The following is a 19,708-nucleotide window of genomic DNA, read 5'->3' on the forward strand; positions in this document are numbered from 1 at the left end:
CCCGTCAGGATACTCTCGATGGTGCAGCTGTAAAACCTTTTGAGGATCTGAGGACCCATGCCAAATCTTTTCAGTCTCCTGAGGGGGAATAGGTTTTGTCGTGCCCTCCTCACAACTGTCTTGGTGTGCTTGGACCATGTTAGTTTGATGATGTGGACGCCAAGGAACTTGAAGGAACTTGAAGCTCTCAACCTGCTCCACTACAGCCCCATTGATGAGAATGGGGGCGTGCTCGGTCCTCCTTTTCCTGTAGTCCACAATCATCTCCTTTGTCTTGATCCCATTGAAGAAGAGGTTGTTGTCCTTGCACCACACGGTCAGGTGTATGACCTCCTCCCTATAGGCTATCTCATTGTTGTCGTTGATCAGGCCTATGACACTGTTGTGTCATCGGCAAACATAATGATGGTGTTGGAGTCGTGCCTGGCCGTGCAGTCATGAGTGAACAGGGAGTACAGGAGGGGACTGAGAACGCACCCCTGAGGGGTCCCTGTGTTGAGGATCAGCGTGGTGGATGTGTTGTTACCTACCCTTACCACCTGGGGGCAGCCCATCAGGAAGTCCAGGATACAGTTGCAGAGAGAGGTGTTTAGTTCCAGGGTCCTTAGCTTAAAGTGGCTTGGTGCCCACGATACGGCCATTCATCTCCATCACAGCCTTGGTGGCCTCCTCGGGGGAGGACAGGGAAACAAAAGCCTTTGCCTCCGGCCGCTCTCCGTCATCACCTTGGCGCTGATGATTGTTTTCCAAATGCAGAAAACACCTTCCTTAAACGGTGATCATTAAGGGCATCATCCAGGTTCTTTACAAAGAGATTTATACCTCTGTATTTGGCCTTGGGGTCAGGCTTCTTCTGCCCAAACTTGAGTTTCAGCAACGTCAGGCACTCTGCTTTCTTCTGGGCACGGCCTACATATATCAGCCTCCCGTTTAGCTCCTTCCTGCTCATCTCGTTCACGGCTCTCTGTGCATCCTCATGCCTCTCGAAGAAAACAAGGGTGCGTTCTGAGCCCTCTCCTGTACTCCCTGTTCACCCACGAATGCGTGGCCACGCACGCCTCCAACTCAATCATCAAGTTTGCGGACGACACAACAGTGGTAGGCTTGATTACCAACAACAACGAGGAGGTGAGGGCCCTCGGAGTGTGGTGTCAGGAAAATAACCTCACACTCAACGTCAACAAAACTAAGGAGATGATTGTGGACATCAGGAAACAGCAGAGGGAACACCCCCCTATCCACATCGATGGAACAGTAGTGGAGAGGGTAGTACGTTTTAAGTTCCTCGGCGTACACATCACAGACAAACTGAATTGGTCCACCCACACAGACAGCATCGTGAAGAAGGCGCAGCAGCGCCTCTTCAACCTCAGGAGGCTGAAGAAATGCGGCTTGTCACCAAAAGCACTCACAAACTTCTACAGATGCACAATCGAGAGCATCCTGTCGGGCTGTATCACCGCCTGGTACGGCAACTGCTCCGCCCACAACCGTAAGGCTCTCCAGAGGGTAGTGAGGTCTGCACAACGCATCACCGGGGGCAAACTACCTGCCCTCCAGGACACCTACACCACCCGAAGTCACAGGAAGGCCATAAAGATCATCAAGGACAACAACCACCCGAGCCACTGCCTGTTCACCCCGCTATCATCCAGAAGGCGAGGTCAGTACAGGTGCATCAAAGCTGGGACCGAGAGACTGAAAAACAGCTTCTATCTCAAGGCCATCAGACTGTTAAACAGCCACCACTAACATTGAGTGGCTGCTTCTAACACACTGACTCAACTCCAGCCACTTTAATAATGGGAATTGATGGGAAATGATGTAAAATATATCACTAGCCACTTTAAACAATGCTACCTAATATAATGTTTACATACCCTACATTATTAATCTCATATGTATATGTATATACTGTACTCTATATAATCTACTGCATCTTTATGTAATACATGTATCACTAGCCACTTTAACTATGCCACTTTGTTTACATACTCATCTCATATGTACAGTGCCTTGCGAAAGTATTCGGCCCCCTTGAATTGTGCATTTACTGACAGTCTGATTTCACTCTGCATTCTTGGCCAATACAGTGTGTCACGTGCTTGTCTGTAACAGGCCTCACCTACTATATGACTTGACTGCACGCACGCCAACATCTCAGGGTGCATAGACCGGGGAATAACGACTCTCTGACACTTGAATATTACTCCGTTTTGAACACTGAGCTCCTCTTTGACTGGCCAATATTCTCTGACGGCTAAAGCAATTTCTTCCTTGCAGTTGGGCCAGCCCATCAGAATCACAGACCTCAATGCCTGGAGTTGCTCGTCCCTGTCTGTGTGATGTCTGATTTGTATAAGGCGCTGGTCCGTAACATTGAGGTAGTCAGCCTGGTTGATGTGTTCAACATCCACTTGCTCTGTTTGTAAGCTGCACACTGCGTGTTGTTCATGCATGGAGCGTGTGCGAGTGCCTGATGCAGTAGCCCTGCTGAGCGTGTCACTCACATACATCTCTGGCCCTGGCTTATACACCACCTTGAGGTTGTAGTTTTGTAGGGCCAGTAGCATGCTCTGCAGTCGTTTTGGGGCATTCAGAAGAGGCTTGCTGAATATGGCAATAAGGGGCTTGTGATCTGTCTCTGCGGTAATATTGTCGCGCCCGTACAGGTAGTGGTGGAAGCGTTGGCATGCAAACACAATGCTGAGGCACTCCTTCTCTATCTGGGCATAGTTCTGCTCTGTTGGCGTGAGTGCCCTAGAGGCGAATGCCACAGGCTGGCCCTCCTGCATGAGGCAACAGCCAAGTCCATACAGGCTTGAGTCACTCTGAATCGTGACAGGTTTTGACACATTGTAGTATCGCAGTACAGGTGTCTGGGTGACCAGTTGTTTTATTTCCCTCACCGCTGCGTCATGTTTTGGGAGCCAATGCCAGATGGTGTCCTTGTCCATGAGCCTCCTCAGTGGCTCATACACTTCAGAGAGCCGCGGTAGGAATTTGGCCAGGTAGGTGACGAATCCGACGAAGCGCTGCACTCCCTTCACATCAGATGGGTAGGGCATTTCCAAGACAGCCTTCACTTTTTCAGGATCCGCCTTCAATCCGGTGGAGGACAAGATGTGCCCATGAAAGCGGACCTCTGGCACTTTAAACTGAAGCTTTTTTATGCTTCGCCTTAGCTTGACCTGTCTGCATCTGACCATCAGGGCCAGCAGCTTATCGTCATGGTCACATTCTGCCTCCTCATCACTGTCCCCACAGCCTACTACGAGGATGTCATCTGCTATGGGTTCCACGACACTGAGTCCCATCAACAGCTCATGCTGTTTCCGCTGATACACCTCTGGAGCCACAGAGACACCAAACGGAAGCTTCAACCACCTCTTCCTGCCCCAGGGTGTCCAAAAGGTGGTCATGTAGCTGCTGGGCTCGTCGAGCTTGCACTGCAGGAAGGCATCTCTGGCATCCACGAGCGTGAAGACTCTGGCCTTTGGGAGCTTGTAAAGAACATCCTCCAACGTGGGCATAATGTAACGCCCCCTTGAACTTTGCGACCTTTTGCCACATTTCAGGCTTCAAACATAAAGATATAAAACTGTATTTTTTTTGTGAAGAATCAACAACAAGTGGGACACAATCATGGAGTGGAACGACATTTATTGGATATTTCAAACTTTTTTCAAAAACTGAAAAATTGGGCGTGCAAAATTATTCAGCCCCTTTACTTTCAGTGCAGCAAACTCTCTCCAGAAGTTCAGTGAGGATCTCTGAATGATCCAATGTTGACCTAAATGACTAATGATGATAAATACAATCCACCTGTGTGTAATCAAGTCTCCGTATAAATGCACCTGCACTGTGATAGTCTCAGAGGTCCGTTAAAAGCGCAGAGAGCATCATGAAGAACAAGGAACACACCAGGCAGGTCCGAGATACTGTTGTGAAGAAGTTTAAAGCCGGATTTGGATACAACATTTTTTCCCAAGCTTTAAACATCCCAAGGAGCACTGTGCAAGCGATAATATTGAAATGGAAGGAGTATCGGACCACTGCAAATCTACCAAGACCTGGCCGTCCCTCTAAACTTTCAGCTCATACAAGGAGAAGACTGATCAGAGATGCAGCCAAGAGGCCCATGATCACTCTGGATGAACTGCAGAGATCTACAGCTGAGGTGGGAGACTCTGTCCATAGGACAACAATCAGTCGTATATTGCACAAATCTGGCCTTTATGGAAGAGTGGCAAGAAGAAAGCCATTTCTTAAAGATATCCATAAAAAGTGTTGTTTAAAGTTTGCCACAAGCCACCTGGGAGACACACCAAACATGTGGAAGAAGGTGCTCTGGTCAGATGAAACCAAAATTGAACTTTTTGGCAACAATGCAAAACGTTATGTTTGGCGTAAAAGCAACACAGCTCATCACCCTGAACACACCATCCCCACTGTCAAACATGGTGGTGGCAGCATCATGGTTTGGGCCTGCTTTTCTTCAGCAGGGACAGGGAAGATGGTTAAAATTGATGGGAAGATGGATGGAGCCAAATACAGGACCATTCTGGAAGAAAACCTGATGGAGTCTGCAAAAGACCTGAGACTGGGACGGAGATTTGTCTTCCAACAAGACAATGATCCAAAACATAAAGCAAAATCTACAATGGAATGGTTCAAAAATAAACATATCCAGGTGTTAGAATGGCCAAGTCAAAGTCCAGACCTGAATCCAATCGAGAATCTGTGGAAAGAACTGAAAACTGCTGTTCACAAATGCTCTCCATCCAACCTCACTGAGCTCGAGCTGTTTTGCAAGGAGGAATGGGAAAAAATTTCAGTCTCTCGATGTGCAAAACTGATAGAGACATACCCCAAGCGACTTACAGCTGTAATCGCAGCAAAAGGTGGCGCTACAAAGTATTAACTTAAGGGGGCTGAATAATTTTGCACGCCCAATTTTTCATTTTTTGTATTGTTAAAAAAGTTTTGAAATATCCAATAAATGTCGTTCCACTTCATGATTGTGTCCCACTTGTTGTTGATTCTTCACAAAAAAATACAGTTTTCTATCTTTATGTTTGAAGCCTGAAATGTGGCAAAAGGTCGCAAAGTTCAAGGGGGCCGAATACTTTCGCAAGGCACTGTATTATACTGCACTCAATACCATCTACTGTATCTTGCCTATACCGCTCTGTACCATCACTCATTCATATATCTTTATGTACATATTCTTATCCCCTTACACTGTGTATAAGACAGTAGTTTTGGAATTGTTAGCTAGATTACTTGTTGGTTATTACTGCATTGTCGGAACTAGAAGCACAAGCATTTCGCTACACTCACATTAACATCTGCTAACCATGTGTATGTGACAAATAAAATTTGATTTGATTTTGAAACAAAACCGAACCCACTTGACTTCCCATTATCGTCTTTCATAACCTTGACACTAACGGTTGGTCCATATTTTCCAAAAAGCTCCATCAGTTTCTCATCGTTCATGCCAAGATTCTTGACAAACACGTTGTTGAACTCTCTGGCCTTGGCTCCAAGCACCTCCTCTCGCTCTTTGCGTGACTTAAAGCGCTCGATAAACACTTTTTCGTTATCCCATTAACATGCCAATTAATTTCTTGATGGCTCTATCAGCAGCCTCCTGGGTCTTGTATTGAATATAACCATAGCCCTTGGAATGGCCATTCTCGTCACAAACTACCTTGCTAGAGTAGATGTCTCCAAATGCTGAGAAGGTCTCGTACAGGTTTTGGTTTGTTATAGACTTCTTGTCCAGGTTCCTGATGAAGATGTTTCCCACCCCACTCTTCCTCAGGGTATGGTCAGGATCAGACCTCATGATGCGCAGATATCTTCCTTCAAGCATATCATTGCTGAACATGAGCAGGGCACGCTCAGCATCGTCTGGCTGATAAAAGTTAAAGTAGGCGTACCCGAGGGAACGATGTGTAACCCGATCCCTACATACACGGACAGAAACGATTGGTCCGGCCTCACTCAACATCTTGTTTAGGTCTGCCTCGGTGACGTTTTGGTGGAGGTCACCAACATACAAAGAATTCCTTTTTGGAGATTTTGGACCTAATTCACACGTTATCGAAGCTAGATCAAGAGCACAGAATGACAAGTGAATGAACAGCTGTCACGTGTTTAAATTCCCCGGAACTGACTCGTTTGTGATGTCATAAGTGATGTAGCGTCAAATGCAACTCTGATGTGCCATCTTCCCTTTATTGCATCATAGTCATGTAGTTTACAGGATTTAGATCGCAAACAGAAACATTTCAATTTTAAACACATAAATACATGATACATGTACCTCAATCTGTATTTATTTTTTTACAGTTTGGGAAGTCAGAGAGAGATATATAGACAGAAATTACTATTATAACTTCAACCCAGGATACACATGGCAAACACTAAGCATGTCCTCTTCATCGATGGATAAAAGTATGCCAAATAATTTAAATAGAAAACTAGTAGGTTTGAATGATTGTTATTGTCAAATCGTGCAGACTCACGTTAGAGGAATAGCATTTGGTTCACAGTCGTTCCACCTTCAGTGAGAGGTTGAATGAGCAATACCCCTGTAAAACTGAACCGTTTAAAAATGTAATCGAGCTCTGGGTCAGTCAGGCTTGCTATTTCTATCTGTTTGTATACTACAGTGGGGTGTTATTCATTTGTGTGCTGTAAAGAGAGCTGAGGAGTGTCAGGAGAGAGTGAATGCTTCAAACAATCTTCCGTAGCCAACCACAGCAGTCTAGACTAGAGAGAGACTAGGACTCTCTCCTCGCTCTCCCGTTCAAATGCATAACATATTCCTCTGCTGCCTTTGTGACAATGAAGATGATATCACATGTGCTCACTCCTCAGTGCCTGTTTCTCAGTGTCTGTGCCTGAAACAGTGCCCGTTTCTCAGTGTCTGTGCCTGAAACAGTGCCTGTTTCTCAGTGTCTGTGCCTGAAACAGTGCCTGTTTCGTTTCTCCCCGTCACACGCAATCAGCATTATTTACAACAGTCACCTCTAGAAAGAAGAGAGAGAGAGATACCCACACAAAGACAGAGAGAGAGAGAGAGAGAGAGAGAGCAGAAGATGGAGAGACAGAGAGACACACACAGAGAGAGAGAGAGAGAGAGAGAGAGAGAGAGAGCAGAAGATGGAGAGAGAGAGCCCAGTCTTAATGGCTGAGCCTGTCTTTGAGCCTGTCTCTCTGTCCCTCGCTAGGCTGGCTGGAGGCCCTTTGATCACACTGTAAACATACAGGATCCCCTGTCATCCCCAGCCATAACCCAGCAGGCCATGACCCTGCTCATCAAATTGCTAATTAGAAAAGCCAGGGAAGCCTTTGCATGTGGACTTTTGAACTGATAAAACTTTCAGACGCTCCTCCTCCCCTGCCTGCAAGAGCCCCAGAGGGACAGTGTAGAACTACACTAATTTACAATGAAACACACACACACATCCACACACTACACTACAGTAGAACCATCCATCTATCTCCATCACGTAGATGCGTGGTACACCTTGATAAAAAACAATTCAGAACAGCAGTGCACGCAGGTCTCCCGGTTCGCTGGGGGGGGCAGAAAGACTTATTTATATTCATAGTAAGTAACCGACATGTGACATGTCAGTGTCAGGCTCGCTCTGAGCTCTTTGTGTGACATGACAGGACAGGACAGGATGCATCGGAGAAGATACTTAGAGAGCTATGTTATGTTCTGTTTCTTCTCCGTGGCCTGTTTCCACGGTAACACACCAGTCCCTCCACTGACAGTGATGAGTGTCATGGAGCTAATGAAAGGGAACTTCTTCTTCTGTCCCTGTTAAAACGTCAGGACGTAGAGCTAATTGGCTTTGAGTAATTACTAGGAGTTGAGGTGCACTAGGTGCACTGGGATGCTATTTTGAAGTTCCTGCCTGCCCTGTGGATTTCTGCTTAAGCTGCAGGTTAGGAACATACTGGACCTTCAGGTTAGGAACACACTGGACCCTCAGGTTAGGAACATACTGGTACCTTCAGGTTAGGAACATACTGGACCTTCAGGTTAGGAACATACTGGACCTTCAGGTTAGGAACATACTGGACCTTCAGGTTATGAACATACTGGACCTTCAGGTTAGGAACATACTGGACCTTCAGGTTAGGAACCCACTGGACCTTCAGGTTAGGAACACACTGGACCTTCAGGTTAGGAACACACTGGACCCTCAGGTCAGGAACATACTGGACCTTCAGGTTAGGAACATACTGGACCTTCAGGTTAGGAACATACTGGACCTTCAGGTTAGAATGAAGGTCTGGACTTGCTACTACTAGGTTATGAATGATCACGGAACCAGAAACAAATATTGCATGCGCTGGTCAGCTAACAGTGTGTCACGAGAGATTACAGCACAGATGACCAGGATGAACTAATGAAACTACTGTATGTGTGTCAATTCACTGGGACATGCAACTGTCAAACCAGCAAAAGCGGAATTCTTTGAGCTTGATTTGTGTGACAGCTTGAATCTCCTACTGGAATATTGATGGGGCTGTGTCTCCCGCTCAAAGTCGGTCTCCAGTGCAATCTTTGTGGAGATAACGTTGCACATGAGTGAATGTCGACGCAAGACATTCTCACAGGAAGAAATGGCTTTTTCCTGAGACAAACGGTAGCCTCCTAAGATTTCATGGCCTACTAGCTGACGGATTCAAACGACAACAAGAAATCGTGCAAGGACTTGTGTGTTTGAGATCGAGACGACAGGCATTATTATAATGAACAATGTCATGTTGAATATTGTCTGATTTATAAAACAGGAACGGGGAGAAGAAAAAAAAAGAACATTATCATTAATGCACATGCCTCTCTTTTACTTTCTATAACAGCTGAGTGCTCGAGGGCGAATGTAATTAGAGTTCACAGAACTTCAGCAAAACGAGGGGAAGCAAAAAGGATTCAATTAACTTGTTCATTATCCTTCTACTAGAGTCAGATACAATACAACAGGCTGTATGTAATAAAACCCTCATATAATACGACCATGGTGTTCAGGAGGGAACCGATGACCCCTTGGATGAGACTTGGACCGCGTCCTAAATGGCACCCTATCCCCAATTTAGCACACTGATTTTGACAAGAGGTTTATAGGGGCTGTGGCAAAAGTAGTGCACTTATATAGGGGGTAGGGTGTCATTTGGGACACGCCCTTTGTGCAAGGCTGAGGGGGCCTTGAGGGGAGACGGAAGTCATTGAAGATTATAGAGGACATGCAAGGAAGGGATAAAACACCAAAGTACGGTAATGTAACTGGACACCGTGTCCTCCGCTCTGCGTCCTCTGTAGTGATTACGTCAACAATTCAAAGATTAGATAAAAATGGTGCACAAGGTTTACGAGAACGGTAATTGGAATTCTTTTCTTTCTTCTTCTCCTTGATGAGTTTAAGTTGGGCCTCATCCTCCCTCCTCCCCTCAACTAACCTCTCCCTGACTCTGTCCACCCCTCCTCTGCTCTCCCTGTTTCCTATTTCTCCTCCTCCTCTCGGCCCGTATCCTCTCACGCGAGGCCAGGATGGTGTGGTGGGTCTTATGGCCCTCTCCTCCCATCTCCCCCTAGCACTTGTTCATTGATCCTGCTGGGCATAAGGTGAGGTGCAATGATGTCAGGAATCTACCCTCAAATAGCAATAGGATTACCAAAACAATGCTATGGAAATTAGTCCGAGACAGACCCTGGGCTTACCGCTCACGCAAATGACCTCCGCAGAGATGAGAAGTACCCCGATCTTACTCTCCTTTCTTCTTCCCTTCCCCCTCCCCTCCCGTCCCCAACCACCAGCCCCCCGCTACTCTGCACAGTCCTGATCTGTACTGGTTAAGACGGAGAGGCTAGGAGGAGCGGAGGGGGCGAGGGGGTCATGCCACGGTCTCCCCCTTGTGCTCACCAGGCAGGAGGTCCCGCTCTGACACACCCACACCACGAGCCCTGCATGCCAGCTTTAACAGCAAACACAGGCTCTCACAGCTCTCTGAGGATGCTATTCTAACTGCACACGGACTATCCTACAGGCCCCTACAGCAATACATTGACTTGTATGTTACTGTGTTCTAGCCCAGTCTCTCTCCCTCTCTCTCGCTCTCTCATCCAGCACAAACCTTTTGTCTGAGGAGAAGAATGAGTCCTTTGGGAGTCCTCGAGCTACTCTGACTAAGCAAATTCCTCTCTGGTTGCTCTCCTCCAGATTAAAGCCCTTTCCCCACGACCCTGTGGCTCTTTAAGACGGATTACCGAGGGTGGGTAGTGGCTTCTGATCCCGCCGTGGTCTAAAGTGGTACGACCCCACGCTGACCAGGCTAATAGGCTCTCTATGGCTCTCTAGCTACTGTAGCTGGGAGAAAATAGTCTCCTTTGGCCTCAGAGTGCTGGGATGGTGACGGAGAAGTGGAGAAAGGGGGTGATAGGGTAGGGGGAAAGGAGTGGGCAGGGATAGAAGGGGGGAGGTAGGGGCTGGGAGAAAATAGCATCCTTTGGTTTGAATGGGGGAGGTAGCCCTTGAAAGTAGAATGCTCAGAATTCTGCAGAGGGAGGATAGGAGGGGGGACATAGGGGGGTGGAGGGGATTCTGTAGTTCAAGGATCAGTAGTGGAGGGTAGCTATGGGAGAGGAGGGGGGGGTTCAGTAGCACTGTAAAGCGCCTGCCTCTGGGGCTCTCTGGCGGGAGTCGGGACACCCCACGCCAGGAGCCAGACTAGAAGTGTCTGGGTATTCCCAGGCCTTTGTTCTTGTACGGCTCAGCCTCCTTCAGTACAGTCATGGGACACAGTCACAGTGGCACTCTCTTCTAATAAAGCTGAGGTGTGATCTGACACACACACACTTGTAGATGTACGCACGCAAGCTAGAGTGCAGTACACATGGAAGTAAGGACGCTCGCACACATGCCTTCTTCCTTATATACATGCATACACAGACCATAAGTCCAACAATGGTTGTCTTCAATGGAGGGCAAATCTCTAACATGAGCTCAAACATCATTGCAAGAATAATCTTCCCAAAAGGAGACATGTCAGTCTCCAGTACTCCTGTGTGTATGAGGTTGAGAGAGGAGGAATATGATTGGTTACAAACCAGGAAGCCAGAAGAGTTGTCGAGGAGACAGCGGAAGCGACAGACGAAGTTCCTTTCCAGGAAGGAGGAGTTCTCTGGAGGCAGCTGATCGGGGTTATAGGTCACCGGGGACGAGCTGGGGACTGGTTTTCCATCTGAGGAAGAGAAACAGGACAAGGACAAAGTCAAATCACTATATTCAATGGCTACTTCATTTGTGGTCTATTAATATGTCTGTTCAACAGGGTTCCGATGATCCTAGAGTACGGTATGTTTGGTGAGTGTGTGTATGTGCATGTGTGTGTGGGTGTGTAGCTCTAGTCTGTCCCTCCCTCTCTCCATTCCGTGCCTGTTCTAAAGTACCACGGTGACGCTACGGTAGCTAGCTCTAACCCCTGCCTAATTAAAACAGACGGCTGTGTGTGTTCTAACATTTACCCTCATAGTCATGGAGTGCCTGATAAAGGTCACCTCTCTCTCTCTCTCTCTCTCTCTCTCTCTCTCTCTCTCTCTCTCATCTCCTTCTATCTCATCTCCTTCTCTCTCTCTCTCATCTCCTTCTCTCTCTCTCTCTCTCTCTCCATGCTCTTCCTCTGTCCCTCTCCCATCTCCTTCCCTCTCTGCACAGAGCTCCGCTGGGGAAATTGGGGTCAGCTGTTTTTAGGGAAAAGTTAGCCCATTGGGTGTGAGTGACTTCGGGCTGACTCATTGCAGTTCTTCATTTGATCATGTTTTCAGATTTTTTTGTCCCCTGCTAGTAGCGAACGTCAACCAGTATGGTGTATACTGTCACTGAATGTGTGTCACTTTAAAGTTAAACGGCGACTTCAAACTGGCATCTCCTTTTTATCTGTATTTTTTTCTGCTAGTAGTTCACCTCAGCCCATCCACAAGTTCAATTAATTATTATGGCATATATATGCCATCTGTAAATGTGCAACAGAGCATCAAACATACATCGCTAGCTAGTAATGTGAAAGGCTTCACAGTGGCCTTGGACAGCTTTGTGAAAATGCGTCGGCCCGGCATAAAAGAGGGTATAGACAGTGAGACGCAGTGTAAGACTGACCTGGGGGTGACTCCACCTGCTGGGGCACGGCCGGGGGGTTGAGAGCCCAGTGCAGGTTCCTCCTAAACTCCTGCTGGTCCTCAGTGTGGATCAGATCAAACACACTCTGGTGCATCACGTCCGTCTGGGACAAGGAGAGAAAGAGAGAGGTCTTCGGAACAGTCACGTGTACCAGCACATAGGACTGGGAACTATTGTCTGACTTCCTGAAAAATAACCTACACACAATTGAATTCACCCCTGTAGAATCAGTAAGGTGACGTTCACACACACACACACACACACACACACACACACACACACACACACACACACACACACACACACACACACACACACACACACACACACACACACACACACACACACACACACACACACACACACACACACACACACACACACACACACACACACACACACACACCCTTGTTTTGTTGGCTTGCAGTGAGGGGGAAGGTTAGGGCATCAGCTGGACCACCTCAGACATGGACACAGCACAGCCTGAGGTTCCGTATCACACTAGCATCTCAGTGCTACTTCTCATTACCATACACACAGCTCCACAACAGGCAGCCACATCCAAAAGGATTTCGGTCAGCGCTGTAGATGTGAAGTGAGGGTTGTTGAAATGAAACGAGGCCTGAGAGGTGTGGCTCACACTGTGGGAACATTTCTTCTACAGCAGCTTGTAGCTACAGTGCCTTGCAAAAGTATTCACCCCCTTGGCATTTTTCCTATTTTGTTTCATTACAACCTTTTAATTTAAATGGATTTTTATTTGGATTTCATGTAATGGACATACACAAAATAGTCCAAATTGGTGAAGTAAAATGAAAAAAATAACTTGTTTAAAAAAAATAAAAAATAAAAAAAACTGAAAAGTGGTGCGTGCATATGTATTCACCCCCTTTGCTATGAAGCCCCTAAATAAGATCTGGTGCTACCAATTACCTTCAGAAGTCACATAATTATGTTAAATCATGATCTGTCACATGATCTCAGTACATATACACTTGTTCTGAAAAGCCCCAGCGTCTACAACACCACTAAGCAAGGGGCACCACCAAGCAAGCGGCACCATGAAGACCAAGGAGCGCTCCAAACAGGTCAGGGACAAAGTTGTGGAGAAGTACCGATCAGGGTTGGGTTATAAAAAATATCCAAAACTTTGAACATCCCACGGAGCACCATTAAATACATTATTAAAAAATTGAAAGAATAAGGCACCACAACAAACCTGCCAAGAGAGGGCTGCCCACCGAAACTCATGGACCAGGCAAGGAGGGCATTAATCAGAGAGGCAACAAAGAGACCAAAGATAACCCTGAAGGAGCTGCAAAGCTCCACAGCGGAGATTGGAGTATCTGTCCATAGGACCACTTTAAGTCGTACACTCCACAGAGCTGGGCTTTACGGAAGAGTGGCCAGAAGAAAAACATTGCTTAAAGAAAAAAATAAGCAAACATGTTTGGTGTTCACCAAAAGGCATGTGGGAGACTCCCCAAACATATGGAAGAAGGTACTCTGGTTAGATGAGACTAAAAGTGAGCTTTTTGGCCATCAAGGAAAACACTATGTCTGGCGCAAACCCAACACCTTTCATCACCCCGAGAACACCGCCATGTTTTTCATATGGCAGGGACTGGGAAACTGGTCACAATTGAAGGAATGATGGATGGCGCTAAATACAGGGAAATTCTTGGGGGAAACCTGTTTCAGTCTTCCAGAGATTTGAGACTGGGACGGAGGTTCACCTTCCAGCAGGACAATGACCCTAAGCATACTGATAAAGCAACACTCGAGTGGTTTAAGGGGAAACATTTAAATGTCTTGGAATGCCCTAGTCAAAGCCCAGACCTCAATCCCATTGAGAATGGGTGAATAGTTATACACTCTCAAGTTTTCAGTTATTTTTGTCTTATTTCTTGTTTGTTTCACATTAAAACATATTTTGTATCTTCAAAGTGGTAGGCATGTTGTGTAAATAAAATGATACAAACCCCCCAAAAATCTATTTTAATTCCAGGTTGTAAGGCAACAAAATAGGAAAAATGCCAAGAGGGTGAATACTTTCGCAAGCCATTGTACAGCAGCACTGCACACCACAGGAGGTTGGTGGCACCTTAATTTGGGAGGACGGGCTCGTGGTAATGGCTGGAGCGGACTATTACATTTGACGCCATTCCATTCGCTCCTTCCCAGCCATTATTATGAGCCGTTCTCCCCTCAGCAGCCTCCAACTGATGACCACAGAGAGAAAGAAAGCTAGAGGGAGAGAGAGAGAGCGAGAAGGAGAGAGAGAGAGAGACAAAAGAAAAGAGAGAGAAGGAAAGAGAGAGAGAGAGAGAGAAGGAGAGAGAGAAAGAGGGAGCAAGAGAGAGAGAGCGAGAGAGAGAGGAAAAGACAGAAGGAAAGAGAGAGAGAGAGAGAGAGAGAGAGGAGAGAGAGAGAGAGAGAGAGAGAGAGAGAGAGCGAGAGAGAGAGGAAAAGAGAGAAGGAAAGAGAGAGAGAGAGCTTCAGGGGGTGTTATTAATTGCTAATACAGCTTAGCCCAACTGTGTACGCAAGCATGGATGTTATCAAAAACTGATCCAACCTGAATAAATGAGGCTATTAGAGCAGTTAATCAGCTGCTGGGGGTTAACTCAATTAAAGAAACGTTGGACAGACAGTATGCATGCTTATAGAGGTCTGTGATTAAATATGCTATAGATCAGCTCTTATTAAATGATTAACCTGCGTTTGACCTCTCTGGACAGGGTTATCAAACTCTTATCCAGTGGGAAATCCTGAATCAAGCGCGCTAAAGCGCTTAGCACAGAGCAGGGCTGGGTACCAGAGGGCAGAGAGGGCGAGACTAGGGAACGGAAGGGGGCCGGAGGCGGGCCAAAAGGACAGGAAAGGACACAAGGCGGTGTTGGGGGAAGGTCGGCACTGTACAGTAGCATATTGGTTTTCACCTTCATTCTGGCTGCAACTGTTGGGGAAAAGAATGGGGGCAGGGAGCAGTAGAGTGTATTCCAGGGCTCTCCAACCCCGTTCCTGGAGAGATACCCCCCTGGGGGGTTTCACTCCCACCCCAGTTGTAACTAACCTGCTTCAGCTTATCAACCAGCTAATGATTAGAATCTGGTGCGCTAGATTTGGTTTGCCACAGAAACCTGGAGGACTATAGCTTTCAGTCCATGTCCCAGCACTCCCTGTGTCGTTCCATAAATAGAACGAGGGCAGAGTCATGTTGTCGTCATAACTGGCTTGGCCTAGGCCGGGGTTGATCAAACCTCCTCCAGACTCCCTCTGCGCCAGGCTGTGGCTCTGTAGGCAGGCCCAATCCTCCTCTCTCTGTGCGTGTTTGAGCGGCAGTGCGCGTGAGTGTGTGTATGATGTACGGCGTGTATGGTGTGTGTGTGCCAGTGGGTTTGAGTGGCTGCGAGCCCTGTGATCAGCAGCAGAGACTTACTTGGTGGAATCCCAGGTAATCCTGAATGGTGTGAGAGGAGTAGAATATGACCCCGTCTGCAGTGATGACCAGGACGAAACCATTAAGGGCCTGAGGAGGGAGAACAAGTCACCACAGACAGAAAGTTAGGGAATGTCCCTCACTGCGTACTGCTATCAAAGACGTTTAGCGAGTGCAATTATTTGGGCTGGACAAACGAAGACTGACGCAAATGACTCACAGCTTTTGAGTGATCGTGTTTGGTGTCCATCACGAGAAGACAGTGACAACCCATATTATAGTGACACACTTGTGCCATTTGGTGTGTTTTGTATTTGACTGCCAACACCAAGCATGTATAAAAGAGCAGGACAGACTACAGTGTGCAGACAGACAGATTCCTGAGGACAGGAGGTCGTTCAAACCTGCGAGAGGGGGAAGCGGAGGGGGGGAAACCAAGGGGGGGACCGAAGGGGGGGAAACGGAGGGGGGGAACCAAGGGGGGGAACCGAAGGGGGGGAAACAGGGGGGAAACAGAGGGGGGGAAACGGAGAGGGGGAAACAGAGGGGGGAAACAGAGGGGGGAAACGGAGGGGGGAAACGGAGGGGGGGAAACGAAGGGGGGGAAACGGAGGGGGGGAAACGAAGGGGGGGAAACGGAGGGGGGGAAACGGAGGGGGGAAACGGAGGGGGGGAAACGAGGCAACAAAAAGAGAAACTGCAAACGGGGGCATGACACCACTTCAGGCCGTGGAGGACAGGAGAGGGGGAGGAGAGGGGCGGTGGAGGAGAGGTGAGGAGAGGAGGAGAGGAGCGGTGGAGGAGAGGTGAGGAGAGGAGGACAGGAGAGGGGGAGGAGAGGAACGGTGGAGGAGGGGTGAGGAGAGGAGGAGAGGAGCGGTGGAGGAGAGGTGAGGAGAGGAGGAGAGGAGCGGTGGAGGAGAGGTGAGGAGAGGTGAGGAGAGGAGCGGTGGAGGAGAGGTGAGGAGGAGGAGAGGAGCGGTGGAGGAGAGGTGAGGAGAGGTGAGGAGGAGAGGAGCGGTGGAGGAGAGGTGAGGAGAGGTGAGGAGAGGAGGAGAGGAGCGGTGGAGGAGAGGTGAGGAGAGGTGAGGAGAGGTGAGGAGAGGAGGACAGGAGAGGGGGAGGAGAGGAACGGTGGAGGAGGGGTGAGGAGAGGAGGAGAGGAGCGGTGGAGGAGAGGTGAGGAGAGGAGCGGTGGAGGAGAGGTGAGGAGAGGTAAAGAGAGGAGGAGAGGAGCGGTGGAGGAGAGGTGAGGAGAGGTGAGGAGAGGAGCGGTGGAGGAGAGGTGAGGAGGAGGAGAGGAGCGGTGGAGGAGAGGTGAGGAGGAGGAGAGGAGCGGTGGAGGAGAGGTGAGGAGAGGTGAGGAGAGGAGGAGAGGAGCGGTGGAGGAGAGGTGAGGAGAGGAGGAGAGGAGCGGTGGAGGAGAGGTGAGGAGAGGAGGAGAGGAGCGGTGGAGGAGAGGAGGAGAGGAGCGGTGGAGGAGAGGTGAGGAGAGGTGAGGAGGAGAGGAGCGGTGGAGGAGAGGTGAGGAGAGGAGGAGAGGAGCGGTGGAGGAGAGGTGAGGAGGGGTGAGGAGAGGAGGAGAGGAGTGGTGGAGGAGAGGAGGAGAGGCAAGCGGCCCCACTCTGAGGACGTGTCACATGAACACAAAGACAGGCTGGAGTTGGGGAGGAGGAGGAGAGAGAGAGAGGGAGAAACATAACCATACAGAGTGTCTCACACTTTACTATTCCATCTCCCTCCACAATGCTCAGAGGCAAAGGAGTCGTGCTGTCGCTCTGTTCGCTCTAGGTGTGTATGCGTGCGTGGGTACACGTTCCCTAAACCAACCGACGGCACTACAGGGCAGCTGTCCTGATACTCACGCCCTCGAACACCCCATCATATTAATTTCCAACATGTCAGCAAGGAGAACCCCTTTACACAATCTACACTGGATGGAAGCCATAGCCTCCATCAAGTCCTTTTTCCATGGATGTCACCCAGAGAAACATAACCCAGATAATATCAGGTTGGATGATTCCATCCCTTTAACAAGTTAAATAGCTATATGACTCAAATTCTACCTGGCAGACCAAACATCGTATTCCCCCAGTTAGCGTTGTGTACCGTACTTCTTAGCTTTTGTCTGGGTAAGCTATAATGAACTCAGTGTCCACAAACGGCTTGTCCAGGCCTGCCTTTATTTCTGTCTTTAAACCTGAAGGCTCCTAGTCCTGTCTGAAACCCTGACATCCATGGGATCCCGGGGAGCCTCGCAGCTGCCGGCTCATATAGTTTTTTCTTTATTATGCAGGCCTACGCTCTCTCAAAACATATCCAGAAAGCTGCCACCCCCACTGCCACCCCGGGCCATCTATGAGTCCACCCTCCTCTCCTCAGCAGCCCCGTCCTCCACTTCCTAGTTCTATCTCCATGGCCCGACGCCCCCACACTGTACACAAACACTCAGAAAGCAGAGCGGTGTTCAGGCTCTCTGTATAAATATTTAGATTCATCTGTCTAGCTGAAGAACACACAGCCATCTCCCTTGGGGGGGGGGGGGGGGGGGGGGGGGACATGGGCAGTCACCAAACATCTTGATCAAAAATGTATTTTTCATATTTAATGGGGCTGAGGACATCATGCACTTGTCCAGGATGAAAGAACGCTGCCTGCTGTAGTTCTAGCGGCCGTCGGCAGACAGAACGAAACACAAAGTGGCAAGGGGATGTGAGAGACTGGAGAGAGAGAAAAGATCACGAGAGAGGAAGGAAGGATGAAGGGAGATAGAAAAAGAGAGCGATGGAGTAAGAGAGATGGAGAGAGCCTGTTCCAGTCATCAACATGGCAGAGCTAGTCGTTTGTTTTCCCAGCCTGTATGTTATCTGGTCTGGATGTATGCCTCCTGACAGTGACAGCAAACACAGGAACAGACTGGCAGGCCAAACACTGGAACAGACTGGCAGGCCAAACACTGGAACAGACTGGTAGGCCAAACACTGGCACAGACTGGTAGGCCAAACACTGGCACAGACTGGCAAGCCAAACACTGGCACAGACTGGCAGGCCAAACAGTGGCACAGACTGGCAGGCCAAACACTTGCACAGACTGGCAGGCCAAACACTGGCACAGACTGGCAGGCCAAACACTGGAACAGACTGACAGGCCAAACACTGGCACAGACTGGCAGACCAAACACTGCCACTGACTGGCAGGCCAAACACTGGCACAGACTGGCAGGCCAAACACTGGCACAGACTGGCAGGCCAAACACTGGCACAGACTGGCAAGCCAAACAGTGGAACAGACTGGCAGGCCAAACACTGGAACAGACTGGTAAGCCAAACACTGGGACAGACTGGCAAGCCAAACAGTGGAACAGACTGGCAAGCCCAACACTGGCACAGACTGGCAGGCCAAACACTGGAACAGACTGGCAGGCCAAACACTGGCACAGACTGGCAAGCCAGACAGTGGAACAGACTGGCAGGCCAAACACTGGAACAGGCTGGCAAGCCAAACACTGGCACAGACTGGCAGGCCAAACACTGGAACAGACTGGCAGGCCAAACACTGGAACAGACTGGTAAGCCAAACACTGGCACAGACTGGCAAGCCAAACACTGGAACAGACTGGCAGGCCAAACACTGGAACAGACTGGCAGGCCAAACACTGGAACAGACTGGCAGGCCAAACACTGGAACAGACTGGCAAGCCCAACACTGGCACAGACTGGCAAGCCCAACACTGGCACAGACTGGCAAGCCCAACACTGGCACAGACTGGCAGGCCAAACACTGGCACAGACTGGCAAGCCAAACAGTGGAACAGACTGGCAGGCCAAACACTGGCACAGACTGGCAGGCCAAACAATGGAACAGACTGGCAGGCCAAACACTGGAACAGACTGGGAAGCCAAACACTGGCACAGACTGGCCGGCCAAACACTGGAACAGACTGGCAAGCCAAACACTGGCACAGACTGGCAAGCCAAACACTGGCAAGCCAAACACTGGCACAGACTGGCAGGCCAAACACTGGCGCAGACTGGCAGGCCAAACACTGGCACAGACTGG

The 19,708-nt window shown here is 48.8% G+C and overlaps 1 protein-coding gene and 1 pseudogene across 2 annotated transcripts in view; both read right to left on the reverse strand.

Annotated features, from left to right (window-relative positions):
* Positions 1–19,708, reverse strand: part of LOC139413076 (aryl hydrocarbon receptor-like) — a 70,864-nt gene that overhangs the window by 20,182 nt on the left and 30,974 nt on the right. For both annotated transcript variants that reach the window (XM_071160110.1, XM_071160111.1), the window contains 3 exons: positions 15,649–15,738; positions 12,186–12,309; positions 11,138–11,271 (listed from right to left, as the gene is read on the reverse strand). In XM_071160110.1, coding sequence (XP_071016211.1) covers positions 11,138–11,271; positions 12,186–12,309; positions 15,649–15,738 — 348 coding nt within the window. The remainder of the gene's footprint in view (positions 1–11,137; positions 11,272–12,185; positions 12,310–15,648; positions 15,739–19,708) is intronic.
* Positions 610–5,881, reverse strand: LOC139414167 (polyadenylate-binding protein 1-like; annotated as a pseudogene).

Source organism: Oncorhynchus clarkii, chromosome 7, assembly GCF_045791955.1.
Source record: "Oncorhynchus clarkii lewisi isolate Uvic-CL-2024 chromosome 7, UVic_Ocla_1.0, whole genome shotgun sequence".
Lineage (NCBI taxonomy): Eukaryota > Metazoa > Chordata > Actinopteri > Salmoniformes > Salmonidae > Oncorhynchus > Oncorhynchus clarkii.